Here is a 23393-nt window from a genome sequence, read left to right as displayed (position 1 = left end):
CAAAATTGAATTAAATTTGCTTGCTTTTTTAAAGTTACAATTTCCTTTAATGTAACTGACTGTAGCTATATGGTCTCTAATCCAGTAGAATTTTATTTAAAGAAATCTTGTTCTAATATATTTTAAAAGCAAAATAACTGTTTTAAAACAATTTGCATTTTAAAAAAACATGCTGCTAAAGTAATATCTAATATATTTCTATCTCTACTTTGTATTCCAGAGGACACTTAGAAGATGTGTATGATATTTGCTGGATGACTGATGGAAATTTAATGGCTTCTGCCTCTGTAGATAACACAGCTATCGTATGGGATGTTGGTAGAGGTAACTGATCATTTCTTTTGGCGTTTTTATCTTTGGGAAATGGGGAATACCAAATAACTACGTAAAGTCCATACTACAAGGAAATTAAAAGCACTAAACAAAAGAAAAACAAAAAAACCTTCAGTAGATTTACTCAGGTGGTTAACTTTCCACTGGTAGAGCTAAGAAATTTTACTACCTGAAGCTGGAAATTGAGCTTGGCAGTAGGTAGTAGTTTGGCCTCATTGTTTGGACCCTAGAGTGTTTGGTGAGATTGCCAAGAACCCCAAGTAATAGTCAGTGTTGAAGAGAATTCTTGGATATCAAATACGAAACATTTGAGGAACGGGTCTTCTTCCCTTACATCATGAGATCAGAAGAGTCTCATAGCAAAAGCAACTAGAAAAGTCAATCAGGAATTTCTTTACACAAAATCTCTTGACTTGTGTGAATTTGACTTAGTGATGTTGAAGAATTGATTCGATACTCTGCATTGTTCTTCTTTGGCTGAGGTATTCTTCATTTCTCATAGCTTTAAGGAAAAGAAAAACAGGCTAGAGACACGCTAATGGATGCCATAACCAAATGTTTTGTTGAACTGGACAAAATATGTGCAGTTTATAGTCTTTTGAACCAGGTTGGGAAGAGAGAAGATAAATTGGGGTATTATAGAGTTGGAAGACAGAAGAAGAGTTCATAGTGATTAGGGGCAGCTGAAACATTCTGGTAACAAGTAGCCTATTAACAGGATCTAATTATAGGAAGTTGAGCAGAAGCAAAATTCCTTTTGGGAAAGACGGTTTGTAATGGTCCAGGGTGTCTGATATATCATAGGCCTTTGCAGTAATGTCAAGATCTCGAGAAGCACAACAATGTAAGAAACACTGATTCCACACTAAGCTCAAGTTTGCCTCGTCTTGAGTTTTTCTTTGGTTATGTAGAACAGAGAGCTCAAATATACCTCTTAAAACTAACCTTCATGGGGCAGCTGGGTGGCACAGTGAATACAGCAGTGGCCTTAGAGTCAGGAGGACCTGAGTTCACATCTGGCCTCAGACATTTGACACTTACTAGCTGTGTGACCCTGGGCAAGTCACTTAACCCCATTGCCTAGCCTACAAAAATAAAATAAAATAAAACTAACCTTCACACACCACTTTTTGTTCTCTTTGCTACTGTTGGTGACTTCATCCATCTCTCTCTAGTCATACTAGTACCATATTTCTCTGAGAAGTAGCAGTGGTCAACCTCCTTTCAGGAAAGTTGATCTTTCTGATGGTTGGTACAGGTTCTATGAGTATTCCATGCCAGGGGCATCACTGGGTAGCTGCTTACTGGAGACCCTTCAACCTTTTCATCATCTGCTTTTATCGGTAGACCTCTTCCCATCCATTGATATTTTCTCTGGATACATTCCCCCAAAGTTAGGATGCTCCTACCCTTTCTTAATTTCCTTATCTTAGTGATACTTAACAACCAACTGCTGAATAACGTACCCCCCTACCAACTCTAGCTGTCTACTCCCTTTCATCCATCTTAACCCTGTGTCCCACTCCAGACCTGCCTTCCAGGGTGCCCCCCAGAACTCCTCATCTATAATTAACAAAAATCTTTTCATTTTAGACCTCTTCCTCTCTTACTTCTCCCATCTTCTGGCATTCACTGAGACCTAGCTCTGCTTGGATGACACCGCATCTCTGCTCATCCTTTCTAGTACTGGTTGTACCTAAAGACTTCCCAACTCATTGGTCCTGGTAGAGGAAGCCTTGGAAGCCTTCTTACTGCCATCAGACTTTCCCTCTACCACCTGTATTCAGCTCCTTTTCCTCTTTTGAGACTCACTGTATACAAATTTATTGCCCAATCCAGCTATTGATGGCTGTTATCTAGTGACCTCCAGGACATCTTCCTTTCTGAATTAGTTCATTGCCTCACTCACAGTCTCCTTTGCCTTAACTCTTTTTATATTAGGATACTTCAGCATACATTTTAATGTTCCTTCAAATATCCAGAAAAGGAACATTTGTTTATGGAAAACTGATAAAATTCTAGTGCGAAGAAAGTTTTTCCATTAAAAGGAGTGCTGGGAGGACCAACAGAAAAGTATCTGTTTGAGGATAGAGAACTGACTGAAGGCATCGTAACTCATTCATTTGCACATAACTTTTTTTAGAGATTGAAAGGTTAAAGTCCCAAAGTGGTAAATCAAACAACTTTTTGGAGACCATGAGGTGATTAAATAAGGACGCTTGCCTTCATAACTAATAGTTTTTCCTTTTAAAGGAAACATGTGTCACTGAGCAGTGGGAGGCTCAGACTTGAGCCACTGAGTGTTGAAAAGCCCAGCAGGCCGAAGGGACAGACACGTAGGTAGAGGAAGCTAAGTGAGAAGACAAGTAGCAGGCCAGTAGCAGACAAACAAACTCCAGCCATTGTACTTGGGAGCTCTTCACTTGAAGCTAAGTTTCATTTTGGGGACTGGCTGAAGGCTAGGCGCCTTCGAATTGGAAGAGAGCTGAACTCTGCTGCAATTTCAGCCATTGCCCTATCCACATATTGAGAGGTGAAATTTCTCAGAAGCTTCTGGTTGATTTCTGCTGCTCCCCTCTGGCTGGAAAGAAAATAAGGGACGAAGTCAGGTATTACAGTTGCTTTGCTATAAACCTAGGTTGAAGCTGATTGGACAAACCCACATCTTGTTGAGTGAAGAGCTGAGAGGTCTTGTCTGCATTACTCAGAAAGCCCAAATGAAGAGCTTGGCAGTTCACTAGCTTAAAGGGATGGTTTGTTATCATGATAGTGTAACTGCCCGCTAAAAGACCTTGTCACTACTTCATCAGTTCCCGAGGAGAACAGATTTACCCAGCAAGAGCAGTGAGGACCAGAAGGGGTGCAATTAGCAGAGAAACAGCTTCTTGTGATACAGATTATTCATAAAGGGACCAAGGACATCAAGGCCTGAAGGAGAATTCTCTGCTGCCCCAGGAACCTGTAATGTCCTCATCTATATGTCTCCTGAATAGTTTCTATGAATATGTGCCCACTGTCCTCCATACTGTACTCATTGTTAGGAGAATGTGACCCAAGTTTATGAGTTAACTGTGATGAATTATTATTTCCACATTGCTTTATAAAATAATCATGATATATGTTTTATGTTTAGGATTTAATGATGTCATTATTGTGATTTGTTTTATGAAAATGGGAAAAGTACTGATGTAGGTTCAAGATGTACAGTGATAGGTAGAGGAACTATATCCCCCATACCAGAGTTATCCATAAGACCCTGAGTTTGAGGCATAGTCACATGGGAGTAGTCTTTCTCTGGGAACCCAGACTTGCTAATATGAAGACAAGTTGGGATGAGTGAACCAGCCCAGAGAAAGAGACTGCCCACGCCCAGTTCCAGATAATACCTTGTGCTTATGTGTGTGTATGGGAAAGAGGAAAATGGAGAAAAAAATCCATGCTAGCTATTCCACACATTTGTTACATGTAAATGAACCAAAATTTACAAATTTGAGATATAGAGTGTTTTTACTTATACACACACACACACACACACACACACACACACACACACACACTTACATTCCTGATGTAGCAAAGGCAACAGAATAGTATTCAATAATATGTGAGTTTATATGGCATCTGAATTCTATGTATAAATATAATTTTGTCTAAAGATATTTGGGGGGGGCAGCTAGGTGGCACAGTGGATAGGGCTCCAGCCTTGGAGTCAGGAAGACCTGAGTTCAAATCCGTGCTCAGACATGGGACACTTACTAGCTATGTAACCATGGGCAAGTCACTTAACCCTAATTGCCTCACCAAAAAAGCAAAAATAAATAAATAGATAAACAAATAATTAAATAAAGAAATAAATAAAGAAAGAAATGAATGAATGAATGAATGAATAAATAAGCAAGGCATGGTCCTTGCCCTCAAAAATCTTGTGTTCTAATTGGAGAAAAAAATATAAACACAAGAAATTAAATAATACAAGACATAAATGACAGCTCAGTAACAATATAACAAATATCACCGCCAGAGGAACACGGTTAGTTTCTAAATGAACACTGCAAAGTGAAAAATTACTTAGTAGTTTATGTCATTTAAACTTGAGTAGAGGTTCTATATTATTTTGTGTGCTTTTCTAGGACAAAAAGTTTCCATCTTTAATGAGCACAAGAGTTACGTACAAGGAGTTACCTGGGATCCCTTGGGTCAATATATTGCTACTCTGAGCTGTGACAGGTGAGTTGGGGCATTAGCAGCCATCCCCTGTACTTTCTTGAAATTGTTTGTAGTGACATTTAATGTTGGTTATTTTTTAGTAAAGGCCATATGCCATATGTTTGGGTTTTAATATCAATATTTTAACCATTATTAATCTTTTATAGCTTTAATGCTTTTACCATTTTACCTTTTTTTCTTATTTTAGATTTCTGAATAACCAGGTGTTAACATTTTCCTCTGGTAGAACAAAAATTCATTATAAAACATCTACTAGGGGACGTTGTACATAGTAGGTGCTCAATAAATGTTGAATTACTTAAGCAGGTGTAGTTTCCTAACTTTCTTTAAATACTTTTGAACATTATGGTGAGGGGCATTTTAAAATATAGCCTTATAAAATAGAGTCTCTTGGAGCAATTCTAAACATTTTACTTTTTTTTTTTTAGTATTTAGTCAACTTACGATTTCATTGCTTTGTATACTCCTTCCTCTGATAAAGATTGGAATCCACTTATGCCTTCTCCTCCTATTCATATCCTCCTATAAATAATCTGGAAGTTTAGCCTCTAGACTTTAGGAATCTTCCTTTAGATCTTTTGACTTTTTTTGGATCTCAGTGATATTTGTGGATTCTTCATTGATTAGAGATGTTATAATTAATGACAAACATGCAAAATGAGAATAGAGGTCTTACATAAAACTTCTAGCATATAATAAAGAACAACAAACAAACGATATTTTTTCTCTTCGGCCCCTTTCAAATCAACCTAAAGTCCTTGTTGTAATGATCAAATGAGATTATAGTTGTAAAATGTTTAGTACAGTGCCTGGCATATTGTCAGTGCTACACAAAAGGTAACTACTATTACTACTTCTACATTTTTGTTTGTTTAATATAGTTGTCAGTGAATATATTATTCTAGTCCTATATTTCTTCTTTTTTAGCACCTCATACAAGTTCTTCCTATTTTACATTTCTGTTTCTTATGTTATGTAACAGTAACATTAATGTAACGTTAACAATATGCCACTAATATTATGTAATATTGATATACCAGAACTTATTTAACCATCTTCCAGTTTTTAGATGTGTTGGCTAATTCCAATTTTTTACTTTTCTTTATGTAAAACACCCTTCACATTTTAAAGTATTCCAAATAAATTAGCTTTGAATATTTTTATAAAACTAGGTCCCTATTTCTCTAAAATATTGTATTTTAGAAATAAAGTTCAATAAAGGAATCAGTGGGTCAGAAGATATGTGACATATTGTATGTTGCCATGTTATTCTCCAGGATGTTAATACCAGCTAACCATCTCCTCTATATAATGCCTGTTGCCTTTCAGTTCTGCAGACATTGAATTTTATCATTTTTTGCTAATTTTGCCATTTTTAGTGACCTTAATGGATATTAAATCCAACCCTCTTATTTTCTAAATGAGAATAGAGTTCCAAGGAGATTAAGTGACACCCAGGATAATACATCAAATTTAGATCTTCTGACTCCAAGTCTAGTGCCCTATCCACTATGGGACACTAGTTCTTGTACCTATCTTCTCACATTTCTCTGAATTTTTCATATTTGTGTTCTCTTATTGCACTGTAATATTATAATATATAAATATACCACCTTTTTTTTTTTCAGTCATTCCTCAATTGATAGGCACCCATTTTCTGTGCATTTCTTTGCTGCCACAGAGTGCTGCTATGAATGTTTTGGTATATATATATTTGGTATTTATTTTTCTCTTTGATCTCCTTAGTATATTTAGCTGAGTCAAAGAATATAAACAGTTTAATTAATTTCTTGCTTAGTTCCAAATTAATACTTGGTATGATTAGGCCAATTCGAAGTTCCACAAATAGTGTATTTCTGTCCACCCCCCTTTTTTATTATCTTTACTCCCCCATGATTTAAAAAGAATGATTTTTATCTGATATCTAGTTCTGATATATTGTTGTTGTTCAGTTGTTTTTCTGTCGTGTCTGACTCTTCGTGATCCCATTTAGGGTTTTCTTGGCAAAGATATTGCAAATACTTGCCATTTCCTTCTCCCAATTCATTTTACAGATGAGGAAACTGAGGCAAACAGGGTTAAGTGACTTGCCCAGCGTCACACAGCCAGTAAGTGTCTGAGGCCTGATTTGAACACAGGAAGATGAGTCTTCCTGATTCCAAGGCCAGTGCTCTATCCATTGAGCCACCTCTATCCATTGAGCCACCTAGCAGAACTTCTGATATGTATTCGGTTCTATTTTTATGGTTTGTGTTCTGTTCCATTAATCTATATATCCTTTCTCCAGCACCAGACAGTTTTTACTGTTATTTTCATAGTACAACTGGTAGGACAAATTCTTAACTGTTTTTTTCCTTCATAATTCTTTATATTCTTACTTGTCAAATAATTCTTCATATAAATTTTGATATGTTTTTGTCCAATTCTATGAAACATTTTACTGGGACTTTGATTGGCACAAATGTAATGTCTAGATATTAGTTGGGAAAGTATCAACATCTTCATTACCTTTGCTGTACGTTTGGGTGTGCTGGTAAATGTTTAACAGCTGGCTGGGGGTGGTGGGGGTGGTGATGTATGTATGACACACTTTTAAGTTTATCTGCATTAATTAACGTATTCTCTATCACTTTCTTAAGTCTAGACAGTCAACAAAACAATAAACCAATCCCTGATTTTATAGCATTTGCTGATTTGTGTGGTTTAAAGACTCACACTGAAAATTTAATAATTAGCTTTCTCTCAAATCCTTTTTCCCCTCCTACCCTTCTGTTACTGCAGAGAGAAACACCATCCTCCCATCCTTCAGGATCACAACCTAGATGTCATACTGGACTTCTCACTATCTCTCACCACCCATATCTAATCTATTGCCAAGGCTTGTTGATATCACCTTTATAGCATCTCTGGAATATGTTCCCTTCTGTCCTCTGACACTAATACCACTCTGGCATGGACCTCATGTCTGGACTATTGCAATACCCTGCTGGTGGGTTTGCCTGCCTCAGATCTCTCCCCACTCTAATCAGTCTTCCATTCAGCCACTAAAATAATTTTCCTAAAGCACAGGTCTGACCATGTCATTCCCCTCATGCCTGTAATCCCTGCAGCTGGTGGAGGAAGAGACTGATGGAATCTCTTGAGTTCCAGAGTTCTGAGCTACAGCAGGGCTAGAATAGCTCTGGTGAGCACCCTAAGTCTGACACAAACATGGTGAACCACCAGGGCTGCCTAAAAGGGAATGAGTCAGTTCCTGTTAGAAAAATATAGCAGGTTAAAACTTCCATGCTAATCATTATTGGGACTGGGCGCTTAAGGACCACTACACTTCCAATTTGGGCAAGATAGGAAGACCCACTTCTCCTCCCTTCCTCCCCATTCCCAATGCCTTGAAATCAGAAGAAAATTTTTCACACAGATGAAAGAGGCAGTGATTATGGAGGTGGGGACTAATAGGCTAAGAGTGGAAGACATGATCTCTGACCTAGAGGTTTGTCCAGAGAATATGTTAAGCCTTACCTATAAAAGCTATAATGAGGGAAAACCATATCAGAGGTGATTATGAGGATGAACTGGAGCATGTTGTAAGAAAGCCTCACTTAGGGCTTGCCCTTTTGCTATTCCTCTTTTCTCCTCTCTGCTCCTCAGCCCTCTTCCTCCTCTTGTCCCTACTGGCCACGACCACTAGCTCTTGGGAAGTGACTTTGTCTACTGATGGAGTCAGAGGGTAGGAGGATTTTAATACTTAGGAACTTGGGTGTGCAGGAAAGAAAGAGACAAGCGTTTCTTAAGCACCTACTGTGTGCCAGGCACTATGCTAAGAGCTTTACAAATATTATCTCCTTTGGTCTTCACAATAACCTTGTGGTGTTATTGTCACCATTTTACAGTTGAAGAAACTGAGCCAAACAGGTTATTTGACTTGCCCAGGTTTACATAGCTAGTAGGTGTGTGAGGCTGGATTTGAGCTCAGGCCTGCCTGAATCTAGGCCCAATGCTGTTATCTACCAGCAATGAATTGTTAGGATAATTGCTAATGAGCATATGTTCTAATGGAGGCAATTTGTATTATCTGTCAAATTGTAAAGAGTTCCATTTACTTGGAGAGGTTACATATGATGTGCTCTTACAAAACTGATCGAATCCAAACTTCAGATGGGGATTGCCCCTTGTCCATTTTTTAATGGGTAAACTGGAGTTCTCTATACTCAGCCTCATAAAGATGAATTCCCTCTTAGCTATTCTTCAGGGGAGGTAAGCAAAGGAGAGAATGAGATTTTTTTTTTTTAAAGATGAGTTTGGTGATTGGATTTATGGATTTATGCTCCTTCCCCAATACTCTTCCACTGCTTCAGATGTAATTAGTAATATTTGGATGGTCCAAAGTTGCTGTTTCTATGCAAAAGAGATTAGTATCTCACACATTAACCACAGTTGTAGCTGCAGCAGCTGCTTCACAGATTTCCTTCTCTTATGAAAAGTGCAAGATACAAAGATTACTGAGGAAGAAAAACCACATAACTGAGTCTGAATGGTAGAGAGACAACAAGGAGGCGTTTTCAAAGAGAGTACATAGCCCACAGTTCTTTAGCACATTGAAACTTTTAACAAAATTTAACTGTTATAAACAGTAACAGACAAATTGTTTTTCCTATGAGATAATTTCACATTTTCTGCTATTTTTTCAGCCTTTTGACTTTTATTATTTCTTGAGGTCTCATGGGATCCTTAACTTCTATTTGGCCAGTTCTAATTTTCAAGGAGTTATTTTCTTCAGTAAGATTTTTGCCTCTTTTTCCAAACTGTTAATTTTCTCTTTATATCTTTTCCCCTAGCTCTTACCTTTTCCCCACTCTTTCTCCTACTTCTTTTTTCTTTGTTTTTGTTTTTTAGGCAATTGGGGTTAAGTGACTTGCCTAGGGTCACACAGCTAGTAAGTGTCAAGTGTTTTGGTCTGAGGCTGGATTTGAACTCAGGTACTCCTGACTTCAGGGCCGGTGCTCTATCCACTGCGTCACCTAGCTGCCCCTCTCCTACTTCTTTCAGTTGGTTTTTAAAGATCATTTTTTAGCTGCTCCAAATCTTGTTTTAACTCTTCTGGTGATTCTTGTTGGACCTTTGTTCAGGCTGCATTTTCTCCAGGGCTTCACTTGTAGATGTTTTCAAGTTATTCTATCCTTCTATGGTTGTTGTTCATTTTTCCAGACTACTTCTTGACTTTGGACTTTATGCTAGTGCTAGTTCTTCACACTTCTTGGTGGAGAGGGTAAGGTTAGGCTTGACCTTTTTGTCCTTCTGTCTTTCTACTGTTCTTATCATTCAGACTGGGAGTCTGCAAACTTTCAGTGCTCCCCAAATGATTTGGTCCAGGGGAAGTTTCACCATCCTCCTGGTTTGAGTTCTTCAAGTTCCTTACTCAGGTTTGGGTCTTTTGGTTTGTTTCTGGTTTGGAGTTGGGCTCTGTAGGTTCATAGTGACTGAGCTGCCAGCTCCCCTTTGGTCTGAGATGCTGTGCTCTGCTCCTGGGACCAGAGCCACACAGCTAGCACTGACACTCTTAACTACTCCTTTTTTGCCTGGATCTGTGACCGAGCACTGGGTGGTGGTGACAGGGCTGCCAAATGGCACCACTCCTGTACCCAGTGCTTGCTCAGGGATCCCCTAGGATCTCTTTCTGGGGCCCTGTCTCTTCCTTCTCTGGGTGTTTGAATGGGCCTGCTGCTGCTGCTGCCACAGCCACATCCTCCGGGCCAGACCTTCTACCTAAAGTTCACAGACCTCTCTGTTAATTTCGCTAAGCCTCCCTGGGCTGGAAAAATGACTCGCTGTGACTTCTTTTTGACTTTCCTGATCAGAATTCAGTCTGGTATATTTGCAAGATCTTTTTCAAGATCTTTGTCAGGAAAAGCTAGACTCTAACTCTTCCTTCTTAATGCTTTTACATTTTTTTTAATTGAAGTATGACATGGTTCATTTGCAAGAATAAGCAAAGCTGATACCGTCTCTCGTTTAGGGTGTTGCGGGTCTACAGCACACAGAAGAAGCGTGTTGCCTTCAATGTTACAAAGATGCTGTCTGGGGTGGGAGCTGAAGGCGAGGTAATTATCTTTTTAATTTCCATTTTGGCATTTTATGTAAGTTATGTTCTGGAACTTATAGGTAGCTCTAGGAAGTTTTCCTTCTGGATTGCATTAGATTCAGAAATATGACATCTGAGTTCTAATAATATTTTGTCTCTGATTTTTGGCCAGATTAAAGGAAAAACTTTTACAACATAAGCATAGCCAAGCTTCTGCTCTTAAGATCCTAGAATTAGAAGAGACTGTTGATAAGATTTAGAGGCCATGTAGCACAATTCTCCCCCCCACCTTTTTTTTTTGCAGCTTTTTTATACCTCTTTTATGGAAACTTGCATAGGTACCAGCAGATAAGGACAAAAACTGATGGGTTTTGACTTTTTATCCAGCATTCTTTTTATTGTATCACACCATTCAACACAGGGAAATTTTTGTGAATCTTATGGCTCATTATTATAGCCTAGGTGGCTCCTGGAGAGAAAAGTAGAGTATGGACTCTGCTATCTAACTCCCAGATGAAGTTACAAAGGTAGTAACTTCGGTTGCCCTCAGGATATACTGTTCCTTACTTTTCTTAACTATTGTCTGCTCCATGAATGTCTACTAAGGTAAAACTAAATGATTCACCCTGCCATAAAAAGGGAACGTGTTAGCAATTTTTTAAGTACCAGTGACTTTTATCTTTATCCTCATGCTTTGTCATCCCATTTTTTGGGGTTTTTTTGGGGGGGGGTGGAGGTTTGCCTACAGAGAAGAGGCCCTTAGAATTGATGGGAGTTTATACTTTCCCAAAGCATCTCTCAGCACTGAAAACCTCGCTGCTATTGAAATGTTATTTAACTCAAATTTAACACCTTGGTCCAACACTATTGTAGCCCTTATCTAAATTAGAAAAGGTTTGCAACTTAATTTTTCTCCTTTCAGTGATCCTGCTAGCATTCCCTTAGAGCAACCCATTTACTAAAAATAATAACAAGGACTAAGGACCCCCAAAAGTTCCTGAAATCTGTGCCTTCAAGAGGATGAGTCATTGGCTGGGTTTTAAGACATCAGTTCAATTCAGCAAACATCCTCAAGCCTTTAAAACCACCATTCATTGTGAAGGAAGGGCCAATGTTGAAACATTTTTCAAAATTTAAAAAATACTAGAATTTTGTTTGTCTATTTTGACTGGACCTATGTTTTCATCAATGTAGGCAGTTCCTGCTGAGATGCTTCCTCTATCCATGTGGATCAGCACCTTCTTTACAAATGACAGTCTTAGAATTTTCTGAGTTTCCTGAGAGATGGGTTATTTGCCCAAATTCGTATAGCTAGTCTCTGTCACAAGTAGCACTTGAATTCAGGTCTTTTATCTTTTAGGCCAACACTATGCCACACTGCCTTTTTTTTTTAAGTTATTTTTTAAAAATTATTGAGCATTAATTTCCTTCCTAACCCCCTGCAGAACAAAAAGAAAAACAAACACTTATAGCAGACATGCACAGTCAAATAAAACAAATTCCCATTCTATCCCTTCTTCTTTATGAGATTATTGTTATTGTTCAGTTGTGTCTGACTCTTTGTGCCCCCATGTGGGGTTTTTCTGGAGTGGTTTGCCATTTCCTTCTCCAGTTCCTTTTACAGATTAAGAACTGAGGCAAACAGGGTTAAGTGATTTGCCCAAGGTCACACAGCTAGTAAGTGTCTAAAGCTGGATTTGAACTCAAATGAGTCTTCCTGATTCCAAGAGATTGCCCCCTCTCTTATCCCCACTCTGTCACTAATTTTCAGTCTTTCCCTATCTATTGATTGTTTCCTTGTAGCCTACAAACATGCCCATCTTTCTGTGATCTTCAAAAAAAAAAAAGAACACTTGATCTGTTCATCCCCACTAGCAATTGTCCTCTGTTTCTTCCCTTTTGTTGTTAAACTCCTTAGAAGGCTGTCAATAATAAGGTCCCCTTTGTTTCTTCTCACCCTTTTCTTAACTTTCTACAGTCTGGCGTCTGACCGCATTCAGCTGACACTGCTCTCTCCAGAGTTTCCAGTCCTCTCTTAATGGCCAAGGCTAATGGCTTTTCTGAATCCTTATCCTTCTTGAGCTTTCTTCAGCCTTTGACACTGTTAATCACTCTTTTCTCCCTGATACTCTTTTCTGACCTGTCTCATCACTCCTCAGTTTCCTTCCCTGTGTCTTTAATCCAGGCCATTCCTTTTAACTGTTGTTCTCTCCCTAGGCTGTCCTGGGCCCTCTTCTCTTTTCCCTCTATACAGTTCTGCTTGGTGATCTCATCAGTACCCATGTGTTCTATTATCATTTCTATGCAAATGGTCCTCAGATCTGTTTATTCAACCCTAACCTCTCTCCTGACAGCTAGTCTTGCATCTCCAACTACCTGTTGGAGATCTCGAACTGGATGTTCCACAGTCAGTCAACCAGTAAACATTTATTAAATGCCTTCTGTGTGCCAGGCACATAGATACAAAAAGAGGCAAAAGACATCCCTTGCCTTAAGGAGTTCACAATCTAAGGTGGAAGATGACAAGTAAACAAATATGTATAAACAAGCTATATATATAGGATAAATAGAAAATAATTAAAAGAGAGAAGGCATTAGAATTAAGAGGGATTGGGAAAAGCTTCCTATAGAAGATAAGATTTTAGTTGAGACTGAAGGAAGCCAGAAAAGCCGGGAGTTGGAGATGAGGAGGGAGACCATTCCAGGAAAAGGGGACAGACAGAGAAAATGCCCAGACCCGAGTCTTGTTCATGGAACGACCAGGAGGCCAGTGTCCCTGGGTCGAAGACTACGTGGCAGGGAGTAAGATGTAAGAAGATTGGAAAGGTAGGGGAGTGGTAGGTAATGAAGGGCTTTGTACACCGTGCGGAATATTTTGCATTTGATCCTGGAAGTGATAGGGAGTCACGGGAGTTTATTGAGTATGGAGGTAGAATGGTTGGACTTGTGGTTTAGGAAAATCACATGGTAACTCAACATATCCAAAACTGGACTCAGTCTTTTTATCCCCAAATCTTCCCTTCTTCCTAAATTCACTATTATTGTCCTGGACACCATTGTCCTCCTAGGCACTAAACCTAGGTGTCATCCTTGCCCTCTTCATTCTCTCTCACATTCTATTGATTTTTCATTGACAGCACTTCTCAGATGCACCCTTTTCTCTCTTCTGATATTGCCACCTTGCTGGTATAGGCCCTCACGTTACACCTAGACTCCAAAATAGCCTTTTGGTTGTTCTCCTTCCCTTAAGCCTCTCTCCAATTTAGTCTGTCCTCCTATCAGCTATCAAATTGATCTTCCTACAGCACAGGGTCTAATCATGTCATATATATCCCACCCTACATCCTTCTCCTCCTTCAGTAAACTATAATGGCTCCTTATTATCTCCACAGGGAAATTTTAAAAATCCTATGTTTGGCTTTTAAAACTTTTCACAACGTAACCCCCTCCTACTCTTTTCCAGCCTTCTTATACCTTTCTCCCCTCCACAGATCTGATCCATTGGCATTGGCCTCCTCGCTTTTCCTTACATATGGCACTCTGTCTCCCAGCTGTGGGCATTTTTATTGGCTGTCCCTCATGCCTGGATCTCTCTCCTTCCTCATTTCTGCCTCCTAACTTTCCTAGTTTCCTTCGAATCTCGGCTAACATCCTACCTTCTGAATGAAACCTTTCCTGGTTCCCCTTAATGCCAGCGTCTTTCCTCTGTGATTGTCTCCAATTTATCCTTTATGTTTATTGTTAGGACATAGTTGCTTGTATGTTGTCTCCTCCATTAGATGATAAGCTTTTTTGAGGGCAAAGTTATCCTCAGGGTTTAGCACAGTCCCTGGCATAGAGTAGGTGCTCAATTAATTGAGCTGGTTTACTTCATTCCCGTATTGGCTGTGTCCAAAAGTGTGTTTCTTCTTCTGCATTTTTAGTGCATTACCTCTCCACCAGGAGATGGGTGGCATTCTTTCTCATCAGTCCTCTAGAATCATGGTTGATTAGTACACCTATCAGTTCTTAACTCTTTTTAAATTGTTGTTCTGATTCTGTTCATATCACTGTATCAGTTCATATAAATCTTCCCAGGTTTCTCAGAAACTCTCTTCTCACAGCACAATAGTATTCCACTATATTCACATACTGTAGTTTGTTCATCCATTTCCCAATTGATGGGTATCCTCCTTACTTTCCATTATGAAAATTATAATTTTATTATATTTTTATAAATTATTATTATAAATTATAAAAATAGCTGTTATGAATATTTTGATACATATAGGACCTCTTCTTTCTTTAACCTTTTTAGGAGTATAAAGCTAGTGCTGGTATCACTACATCAAAGTGTATTCATAATTTAGTAAGTTTGGGGACATAATTCTAAATTGTTTTCCAGAATGCCTCAACCAGTTCACATCTCTGCCAACAGTGCAGTAGTGTTCTTGGTCAAAAGATATGCATAGTTGAATGACTTTCTAGGCGCAGTTCCAAAAACGATTTATAGAGTGGCTGTATTAATGTACCTCCATCAGTGATACATTAATGTGTGTTTTCTCAAAGCTCCTCTATTTGACTTTTTCCTCTTTTGTCTGTTTTGCCATTCTGATGGTGTAATGTAGAACCTGAGTTATTTTAATTTTAATTTCTCATAAGTATTAGTGATTTGGAGTTTTTTTTCCCCTTGGCACTGTTGACAGTCTGGATTTCTTCTTTTGAAAATTACCTGTTTCTTTTACCATTTGTCAATTGGAAAATGTTGTAATTCTCTTTTAAAGAGCTCCTAACCATACACATCATCATCAAAAATATTATGTATTTGTTTTGGTACAGATAGAGGAAATGTGCTATAGTGGTAAGAACTGGAGTTAGAAAATACATTCATGTCTGATCATTGACAATTACTAAGCTGTTAGACAATGGAAAAGTCACTTAGCCTGAAAGAGTGTAAGTTTTATCATGGAGAAATGGAAAAAAAAAATAATTATACTTCCTTCCTTACATGGTTCCTGTGAGAGAAGCACTTTGTCAGTGTATAAGTGTGAGTTGAATGGTATGAAAGACCAAACTTAAATTTACCTGGACCTCTGCATCCAATGAGTACTTAATAAATGTTTATTAAATTGAGTTTGATTTGTAGAATGCACTAGCTTCTACAAAAACTCACAAGGAAGAACACAGATATCTGTAAGGAAAGATTATATAATCAAAATAGGAGTAGGTCAGTGTACATTGTTTTATCCTTCAAGTCTAAATGTATTTATGTAATTAAGATTTATAGTGCTATTTTGAAATCTCTTTGTGTTATAGGCAAGAAGTTACCGAATGTTTCATGATGATAGCATGAAGTCATTCTTTCGTAGACTTAGTTTTACTCCTGATGGATCTTTGCTTCTCACACCAGGTAATGAAAGAAAGAATAATAATTTATCTATTAGCCCTTTTGCACTCACACCGGAAGTGGTACTTAAGACATCCTGTTTTAGGAGTGTGACTCATGTTTGGACTAATAGGGTATATACAGATTACATTTTCAAAACTAAAGCTATGAGACAGTGTGGTTATGGTCATCATAGTCATTATAGTCCTCATTATATAACACACACACACACACACACACACACACACACACACACACACACACCCTTTACTCCAGAATTGGTGTGGTAAGAGGTACGGAAGTCTAGCCCTGGAAGTTACATTATATAAGGGAATGTCAAACACTGTAAGTCATAAAATTCAAACTGGACAGTTATTGAGTCCAGAGACATCACTTAAGGTTGAGAACAACAGGAGACAGCGTAGCATAGTGGTTAGAGAGCTAGGTTCAGTGTCAAGAAGATCTGCTTTTAAGTCCCACCTCTAATATTCACTTGTTATATGATCCTGGGCAAGTTATTTAATTTCTCAGTGCTCTTCCAAATATTATAATTTGAAGAGGATGGGCCAGTCTGTATTGGGCTAGTAAGTTTTTCACTTGGAGCTCCCTACACTGATGACATCACAGGTCCAGTGGAAAAAAAAGAAAGAAAGAAAAGACAAATATTTGTTGAATTTCTATTGTATGCAAGGCATTGTTTCACTATTCTTTTGAGAGGTACAAATATATATCTGGGCTGTGGTCCTGTGCTACGGCTTGAAGTTAGGTAAGGCATATAAGGATGTCAAATGTCTGCAGGCCAGGATGGGCAGGAACACTGGAATAGCATGAATCCACATACCAGAGCAGCTAGGGTATAATTATAACTATATATAATTTTTGGACAAGGGCTTCTTGTCTTCGAGCCTGGTTTCAGATACTTCTCTCAGTGGAGTACATAAGAGCTGATAGGCATATTGTGTTTCCCAGAGCAAGGCAGTTTCTGATGATTGTAGGAGGGTGGAGCAGGCAGGTGCCACAGGTTTGTGCACACAAAGTTCAGAGTTCAGGGGATCATAGAATCAGGGTGGACTCCCAGAAGGTTAGAGCTGGGAGGAACATCTCGTCCAACATCCACCTTTTACAGATGACATCTAGAAGGGTAAGTGGTAGAACCACATGAGATTTTGGTGGCAGAACTTGTCCTGAATCCAATTTTTCTGAATCCCAGTCTAGTGTTCTTTCCAGCACACCACAAGCTAAGAGGAGAGAGCCAAAGGGTCTGAACCCCATGTAAGACAAGTTAAGAAACATTTAAATACTTATATGCCAGGCAGGCACTATGCTAAGTGCTAGGGATACAAAGAAAGGCAAAAACATTGCCTGCTTTCACTGATCTCACATTCTAGACTTTTTTTTTTAGGGCAATTGGGGTTAAGTGACTTGTCCAGGGTCACACAGCTAGTGTCAAGTGTTTGGTCTGAGGTCGGATCTGAACTCAGGTCGTCCTGACTTCAGGGCCAGTGCTCTATCCACTGTGCCACCTAGCTGCCCCACTGATCTCACATTCTAATGGGTGGTAAAGGGTGGGATAATAGGTAAACAACTATGTACATATAAAGATAAATTGGAGATGTTCTCAGAGGAAAGATACTGGATAGGGAGGCGATAAGTATCACCTTTATAGAGGGTAGGGTTTAAGCTCAGTCTCGACAGGGATGCTAGATACCCGAGATAAGAAGGGAAGCATTCCAGGCAAAATGTGGAGACAATGAAAATACTGTTGGGAGATAAGTCTCTCGTGTGAGGAACAGCAAGGCCAATATCACTGGATCAGAGTCTATGGAAGTAAGTAATGTGTAAAATGACTAGAAAAATAGGAGGCAGTTGGGTTATAAAAGGCTTTAAAAGCCAAACAGGATTTTATATTCAATTCTGGAGGTAATGGGGAGGCCTTAGAGTTTGTTAAATAGTAGGGATGATATGGTCCCACTTGTATTTTAGGAAGATCAGTTTGACAGCTAAGTACTGGGTAGACTGAAATAATGAGAGACTTGAAGCAAAAAGATTAACCAGAAGAGGGCTGTTAAAATAGTCCATGTATAAGGTAATCAGAGCCTGTACCAGCTGGTAGCTATGGCATAGAAGAGAGAATGGAACATTTACTAGACCTACTGCAGAGAAGATAAAAACAACAGAACTTGGCAATAGATTGAACTGTGGAATGAGTGAAAGTCAGGAGTCAAGTATAATACCAAAATAGTGAAGTTCAGCAGAAGGGAGGATTTGGGAGTGAAGATAACGTGTTCAGTTTTGGACATGTTGAGTTTTCGATGTCTCCAGAGTACCCAATTTGAGATGTCCTCGTAAGCAGTTAAGAGATGTGAGACTGGAAGTTGGGACTGGATAAATAGATCTGAAATTCACCCGCATAGAGACAGTAGTTGAATCCATGGGAGCTGATGAGATCACCACACCAAGAAATTTAGAGAGAGAAGAGAAGAGGGCCAGGGGCAGAGGGTTAGAGGACACCTACAGTTAGCAGGCATGACTTAGATAAAGATACAGCAAATAAAACTGAGAAGGAAGGAGTCAGACTGGTAGGAGTAGAAGCAGAAAAAAGTGTCACAAAAACCTAAAGAGGAGAGAGTGTTCAGGAGAAGAGGACTGATCAGTAAGAGGTCTGGATCTAGGCAAAGGGTCTGAGTAAAAGGGCACATGGAGCAAAATTAGTGTGAAAGCCTTTTTGAGGAAGTGGTTTCTCTATATGTAACCTGCCTGGTACCAGAATTGGTCTCCTCAAGAGTGAGTAGATGAGGGGCAGCTAGGTGGCACAGTGGATAGAGCTCCAGCCTTGGATTCAGGAGGACCTGAGTTCAAACACTTACAAGCTGTGAGACCTGGGCAAGTCACTTAACCTCATTGCCTAACACCCCCCCCCAAAAAAAGAGTGCTTAGATGAGTCTGAGCCCAAAGAATCAGGCAATAAGAATACTTAGCTGAAGTTAGAGAATAAAGGAAAAGGAAAAGGAATAAAGTAGTTGTACATATACCCGCAGTCATAGATAGAGTCTCAGGCATAAGAATCTTGTACAAGAGCATAAATTCTCTTTAGAGGAAGAGCTTTTTTTTTTAAAAAATAAACAAAACAAAGGTAAATGCTATTGTTCTGAAGTAGTTTAATAATGTCGATTTTTCCCCCTATAATCTTTTCTTCTTCTGTCCCTACAAATTTAGCAGGTTGTGTTGAATCTGGTGAAAATGTAACAAATACAACTTATGTTTTCTCCAGAAAGAATCTTAAAAGGTATGGCTTGTAGACAAACATTTTAAAATCTTTTCATGCAGTTATTGTTGCTTTTTTCTAAAATTGTGGTGGTTCCTTTAGGCCTATTGCTCATCTCCCCTGCCCTGGAAAAGCAACACTTGCTGTCCGCTGCTGTCCAGTCTACTTTGAATTGAGGCCAGTAGGTAATACAAGTAGTGTAACAGAAGTAGTTGAAATAAGTCTCTGAGGCATATCACAATAAGAGACTATGGTCTCTTTGTTATTAGGAAAGATGAGTTTCTGGGATTGACTTATTCACAGTCGTGGCTGGAGGCCAGGACTGAATGATTTCTAAGTTCTAAGAACCTGTTTCATAGGCAATGTACAAGTTAGTTTGCAGTTCACCTTCCTAAACATTTGATAATGGGACTCTAGAGACCGAGTACTAGAGGATGTCTTTTTAGTTACTTTGGTATTTCATGTGTGACAGGGATAACTTTTTGTCTGTGTGATTCATTAGTGTTTCCTTTCAGCTTTCCTAAGTTGCAGAAATATCACTTGGGTTATTTTTCATCAGCCTTCAAAACAGACAAGAATAAATGTTAAATAATTCATCTGAGTACTAAAATGTCACCCAGAATGTAAGCTTTTTGAGGGAAGGAATTGCTCCATTTTTTAATTTGTACTCTCAGTCCGTAACAAAGTACCTGGCATACAGTAAGTGCTTAAGCATTTTCTTATTGATTGATTGATCCTTAATCTCATTTTTCTGCTTCAAGGAAGCTCTATCCAAGTTATTACAATTTCTTCCCATTATTTTCTTACTTGTCTAGGATCAAAAATGCATGAATACCTATATTAGTAATTAAAATGCTCAAAACTGATTTTCAGTTAACTTATGCTTGATGAAACTCCTGGGCTGAGGTTTCTGTTTTGGCAGCTTGCCTATCATTTCCTTTGAAGTTTTTTTTTTCTTTTAATTTTCCTTTCCTTATGGCTTTTTCTACTTTAGATAAAGCTTCACAGGAGTCAGGACTGGAACTGATTAGCTTACCCTACCGGTTGGTGTTTGCTGTGGCATCTGAAGATTCTGTGCTTTTCTATGACACCCAGCAAGCCTTTCCTTTTGGTTATGTGTCCAACATCCATTATCATACACTGAGTGATATTTCATGGTGAGTTAGCGGAGGGAGGGGAACTTTCAACTCTTAGGTTTTGTCTCTGTACCTTCTTCTCCTTGAGATACGGTGTTGAGTGGAGACATATCTTAGTTTTTATCAAAATTTTTTATCCTATTTCCCACTACTCTGAGGTCACCCAAGACATCTGTCACATCCATTTCTAGAAGTTGGTGGATTAGATTAAAGAGACCCAGTAGAGATAAGTCATACTTCTTGCTAAAGCAGTAGCATAAGTTTGGTGAAAACACCAAGCTACCTGATCTTTGTTGTCACCTTTGATCAGTGATGAAGGTTGACAAGTAGTAGTCAACATACAGTGTGTCCCAAAAGTCTTGGTGCATCTTTAAGCCATTAAGGCTACTCAAGTGATTAATATTTAATATTATTATAGGTATTCTATTATTTATTATATCATATTTATTGTGTATATCATTATGTATTATTGTTATGTTATAATGTATGATATATTGTATTTTGTATTATATGTATATAAGCTAGTAAATTTAAGCTAGTGAATTTAAATTCTACTAAAGCTTTTGGGACATGCTATATCATAAGATCAAGTGAGGTAATATATGTAACATGTTTTATAAACTTTAAAGTGTTATATAAGTGTTTATTATTATCGTTGTTATTATTTGTACAAAGAGAAGTCCTTAGGGACAAGAATGTCTTTTTTCCCCTGCTTGTGCTGATTTTTTTTAAGGGTCTAAATTTTAATAGGAAGTTACTATATAGTTTGGTACAGTTTGAGTCCTATTACAGTAGTAGAAAGTGAACAGATAAGTCTAGATAAAATCAAAGTACAAATAATAACTTATCATACTAACACTTTGAGATTTGCAAAGTATTTTCTTCACAGCAGCCCCGTGAGTTAGGTAGTACAAGCAAACCTTATCTCCATCTTTACTGATGAAGAAACTTTGCCATATAGAAGTTAAATGAATTGTCCAGGGTGATACAGGATTGAAACTTAGTGAAAGACTAGCCCTTTTTTCATCCAAAGTTTAACCTAGATTAACTGGATCCTTTAAAATAAAAATGGAAAACACACTTAGATCCTGTTTTCAAGATTTAACCATGATTTTCCAAGTTATCTGTACTTATCTAGGTGAAATCTGATAACATAAGGCAAGCTTTGTAGGGTACAGATTTACTCTTGGTAAATATACTTGGTAGAATCTTGGTTTTTAGTTTTATTTTCACCTTTTCTCAACAAGTAGAGCAACCAGCTCCATATAACATTTCTTTCATTTTCTTCCCTTCTTTGGAAAAAAAGGTCCAGTGATGGGGCTTTCCTGGCCATTTCTTCTACAGATGGGTATTGTTCCTTTGTGACATTTGAGAAAGATGAACTTGGAGTGCCTTTAAAGGAGAAACCTGTGTTAAATGTGAGAACTCCTAATACAGCAGAGAAGAAAGCCAAGAATCAGACACACCGAGTGACTTCCCCAAGCCCTAGGCCAGTGGAAGGAACCCCTACCAGTAGAAACCAAGATCCAAACAGTTCTATGACACCCCTTCAGAATAGGCAGTCTCCAGCCCTGACAGTGAACAAGGACCTGCCCATGAGTCCTCTTGGAAATAGAAGCTCCCTGAATCCATCCTCAGAAGAGAAGAAAACTCTGCAGGCTTGTAGTCAGAACATAAAGTCAAGCCAGCCCCGGAGGATTACTTTGAATACCTTACAAGCTTGGAGTAAGACAGCTCCCCGGTAAGGAAAACTTTAGCCAATATAGCAAACTGTGATTATAAAACATTAGGGTGAGGAGAAGAAGACACTTGCTAGCACAAAATAACAACAAATACTGCTTAAAAAAAATAAGTTTCTATAATGATGCTTCTATGTTTCAGTAGATAGCAGTGCTTTGTGATCTAGTTATAACAATTTATCTATAACAACTAGTCCTGTGTACCAGTTGCTTTCTATTGCTTTAGCGTTATAGCCTTTTTAGCCAAAGTGCCTGGCTGTTGTTTGTGCTGTAGGCAGGAGAACCACTTAATTGAATTTAATTGAATTTGAGTTCTCATATAGCAAGACTATAGCGCCCTCTTGTGTTCCCCATATTGTACCTCTCTTAATGAAGCCTAAGATTGCAATAGCTTTCTTTATTGTCATGTCACATCGTTGATTTGTAGTAAGCTTGCATTTCACTAAACCCCCAGGTCCTTTTTTATACAAACTGTTGTCTGCCTGTTCTTCTAGCCTATTGAGATCATTGTGGGACCTTCTTGATTATCTATCATATGACTATGTCTCTCCCAGATTTGTGGCAGTTTCAAATTTGATGAGCATGCCATTTATACCTTGGTTCAAGTCAATATTGAACAAAGGGCCAAGAACACATCCCTGGGACATTCCCCTAGAGCCCTCTCTTCAAGTTGACATTTAGTACTGGTTTTTTTTTTTCTAAAGGAATAAATCACTACTTGTGTTAAGTGAGTTGCTGAAGGCAGAACTATATAATTCATACTTTGCTTCTGTTTTCTCTGCCAAAGACAATGATATTTGGAGACAGCAGCCAGATGGCATAGTAGATAGAGTTCTAGACTTGGCATCAGTAAGTTCTAAGTTTTAATCCTGCTCCAAACACTAATAGCTGCATGAAGTTAGGCAAATCACTTAATTGTACTTATCTTACTTTCTTCATCTATAAAATGGGATAACAATAAAGCCAACTTCATAGGCTTATTGTGAAGTTCAAATGAGATAATATATGTAAATCACTTGACAAACCTTAAAGTGATATGTTTGTGCTAGCTGTTGTAGGAAAGGACATAAGGAAAAAATATTGAAATGTAAGTGAGGATTAAGAAAAACACATACCTGTTCTCAGTAAGTTTAAGTCACCACCCCTTTTTGTTGATATTTGTCACCAACTTCAGCTCATTTTGAGTTTTAGAATTCCTAACGCTATTATTTCTTCATCATTTGAATTGTGTTTTCTTCCATATTCATGA

The 23393-nt window shown here is 38.3% G+C and overlaps 1 protein-coding gene across 5 annotated transcripts in view; it reads left to right on the top strand.

The window, feature by feature from the left end:
- Positions 1 to 23393, top strand: part of CHAF1B (chromatin assembly factor 1 subunit B) — a 94086-nt gene that overhangs the window by 13300 nt on the left and 57393 nt on the right. For all 5 annotated transcript variants that reach the window (XM_020995978.2, XM_020995979.2, XM_020995977.2 and 2 more), the window contains exons 5-12: positions 221 to 324; positions 4464 to 4560; positions 10574 to 10658; positions 15935 to 16028; positions 19221 to 19290; positions 19372 to 19454; positions 20264 to 20426; positions 21712 to 22146. In XM_020995978.2, the coding sequence (XP_020851637.1) occupies positions 221 to 324; positions 4464 to 4560; positions 10574 to 10658; positions 15935 to 16028; positions 19221 to 19290; positions 19372 to 19454; positions 20264 to 20426; positions 21712 to 22146 (1131 nt within the window). The remainder of the gene's footprint in view (positions 1 to 220; positions 325 to 4463; positions 4561 to 10573; positions 10659 to 15934; positions 16029 to 19220; positions 19291 to 19371; positions 19455 to 20263; positions 20427 to 21711; positions 22147 to 23393) is intronic.

This window comes from Phascolarctos cinereus, unplaced genomic scaffold (assembly GCF_003287225.1).
Source record: "Phascolarctos cinereus isolate Bilbo 61053 unplaced genomic scaffold, phaCin_HiC Scaffold_726;HRSCAF=1367, whole genome shotgun sequence".
Taxonomy (NCBI): Eukaryota; Metazoa; Chordata; class Mammalia; order Diprotodontia; family Phascolarctidae; genus Phascolarctos; species Phascolarctos cinereus.
The sequence above is the reverse complement of the archived record's forward strand: the minus strand, read 5'-3'. Positions and strand labels throughout refer to the sequence as shown.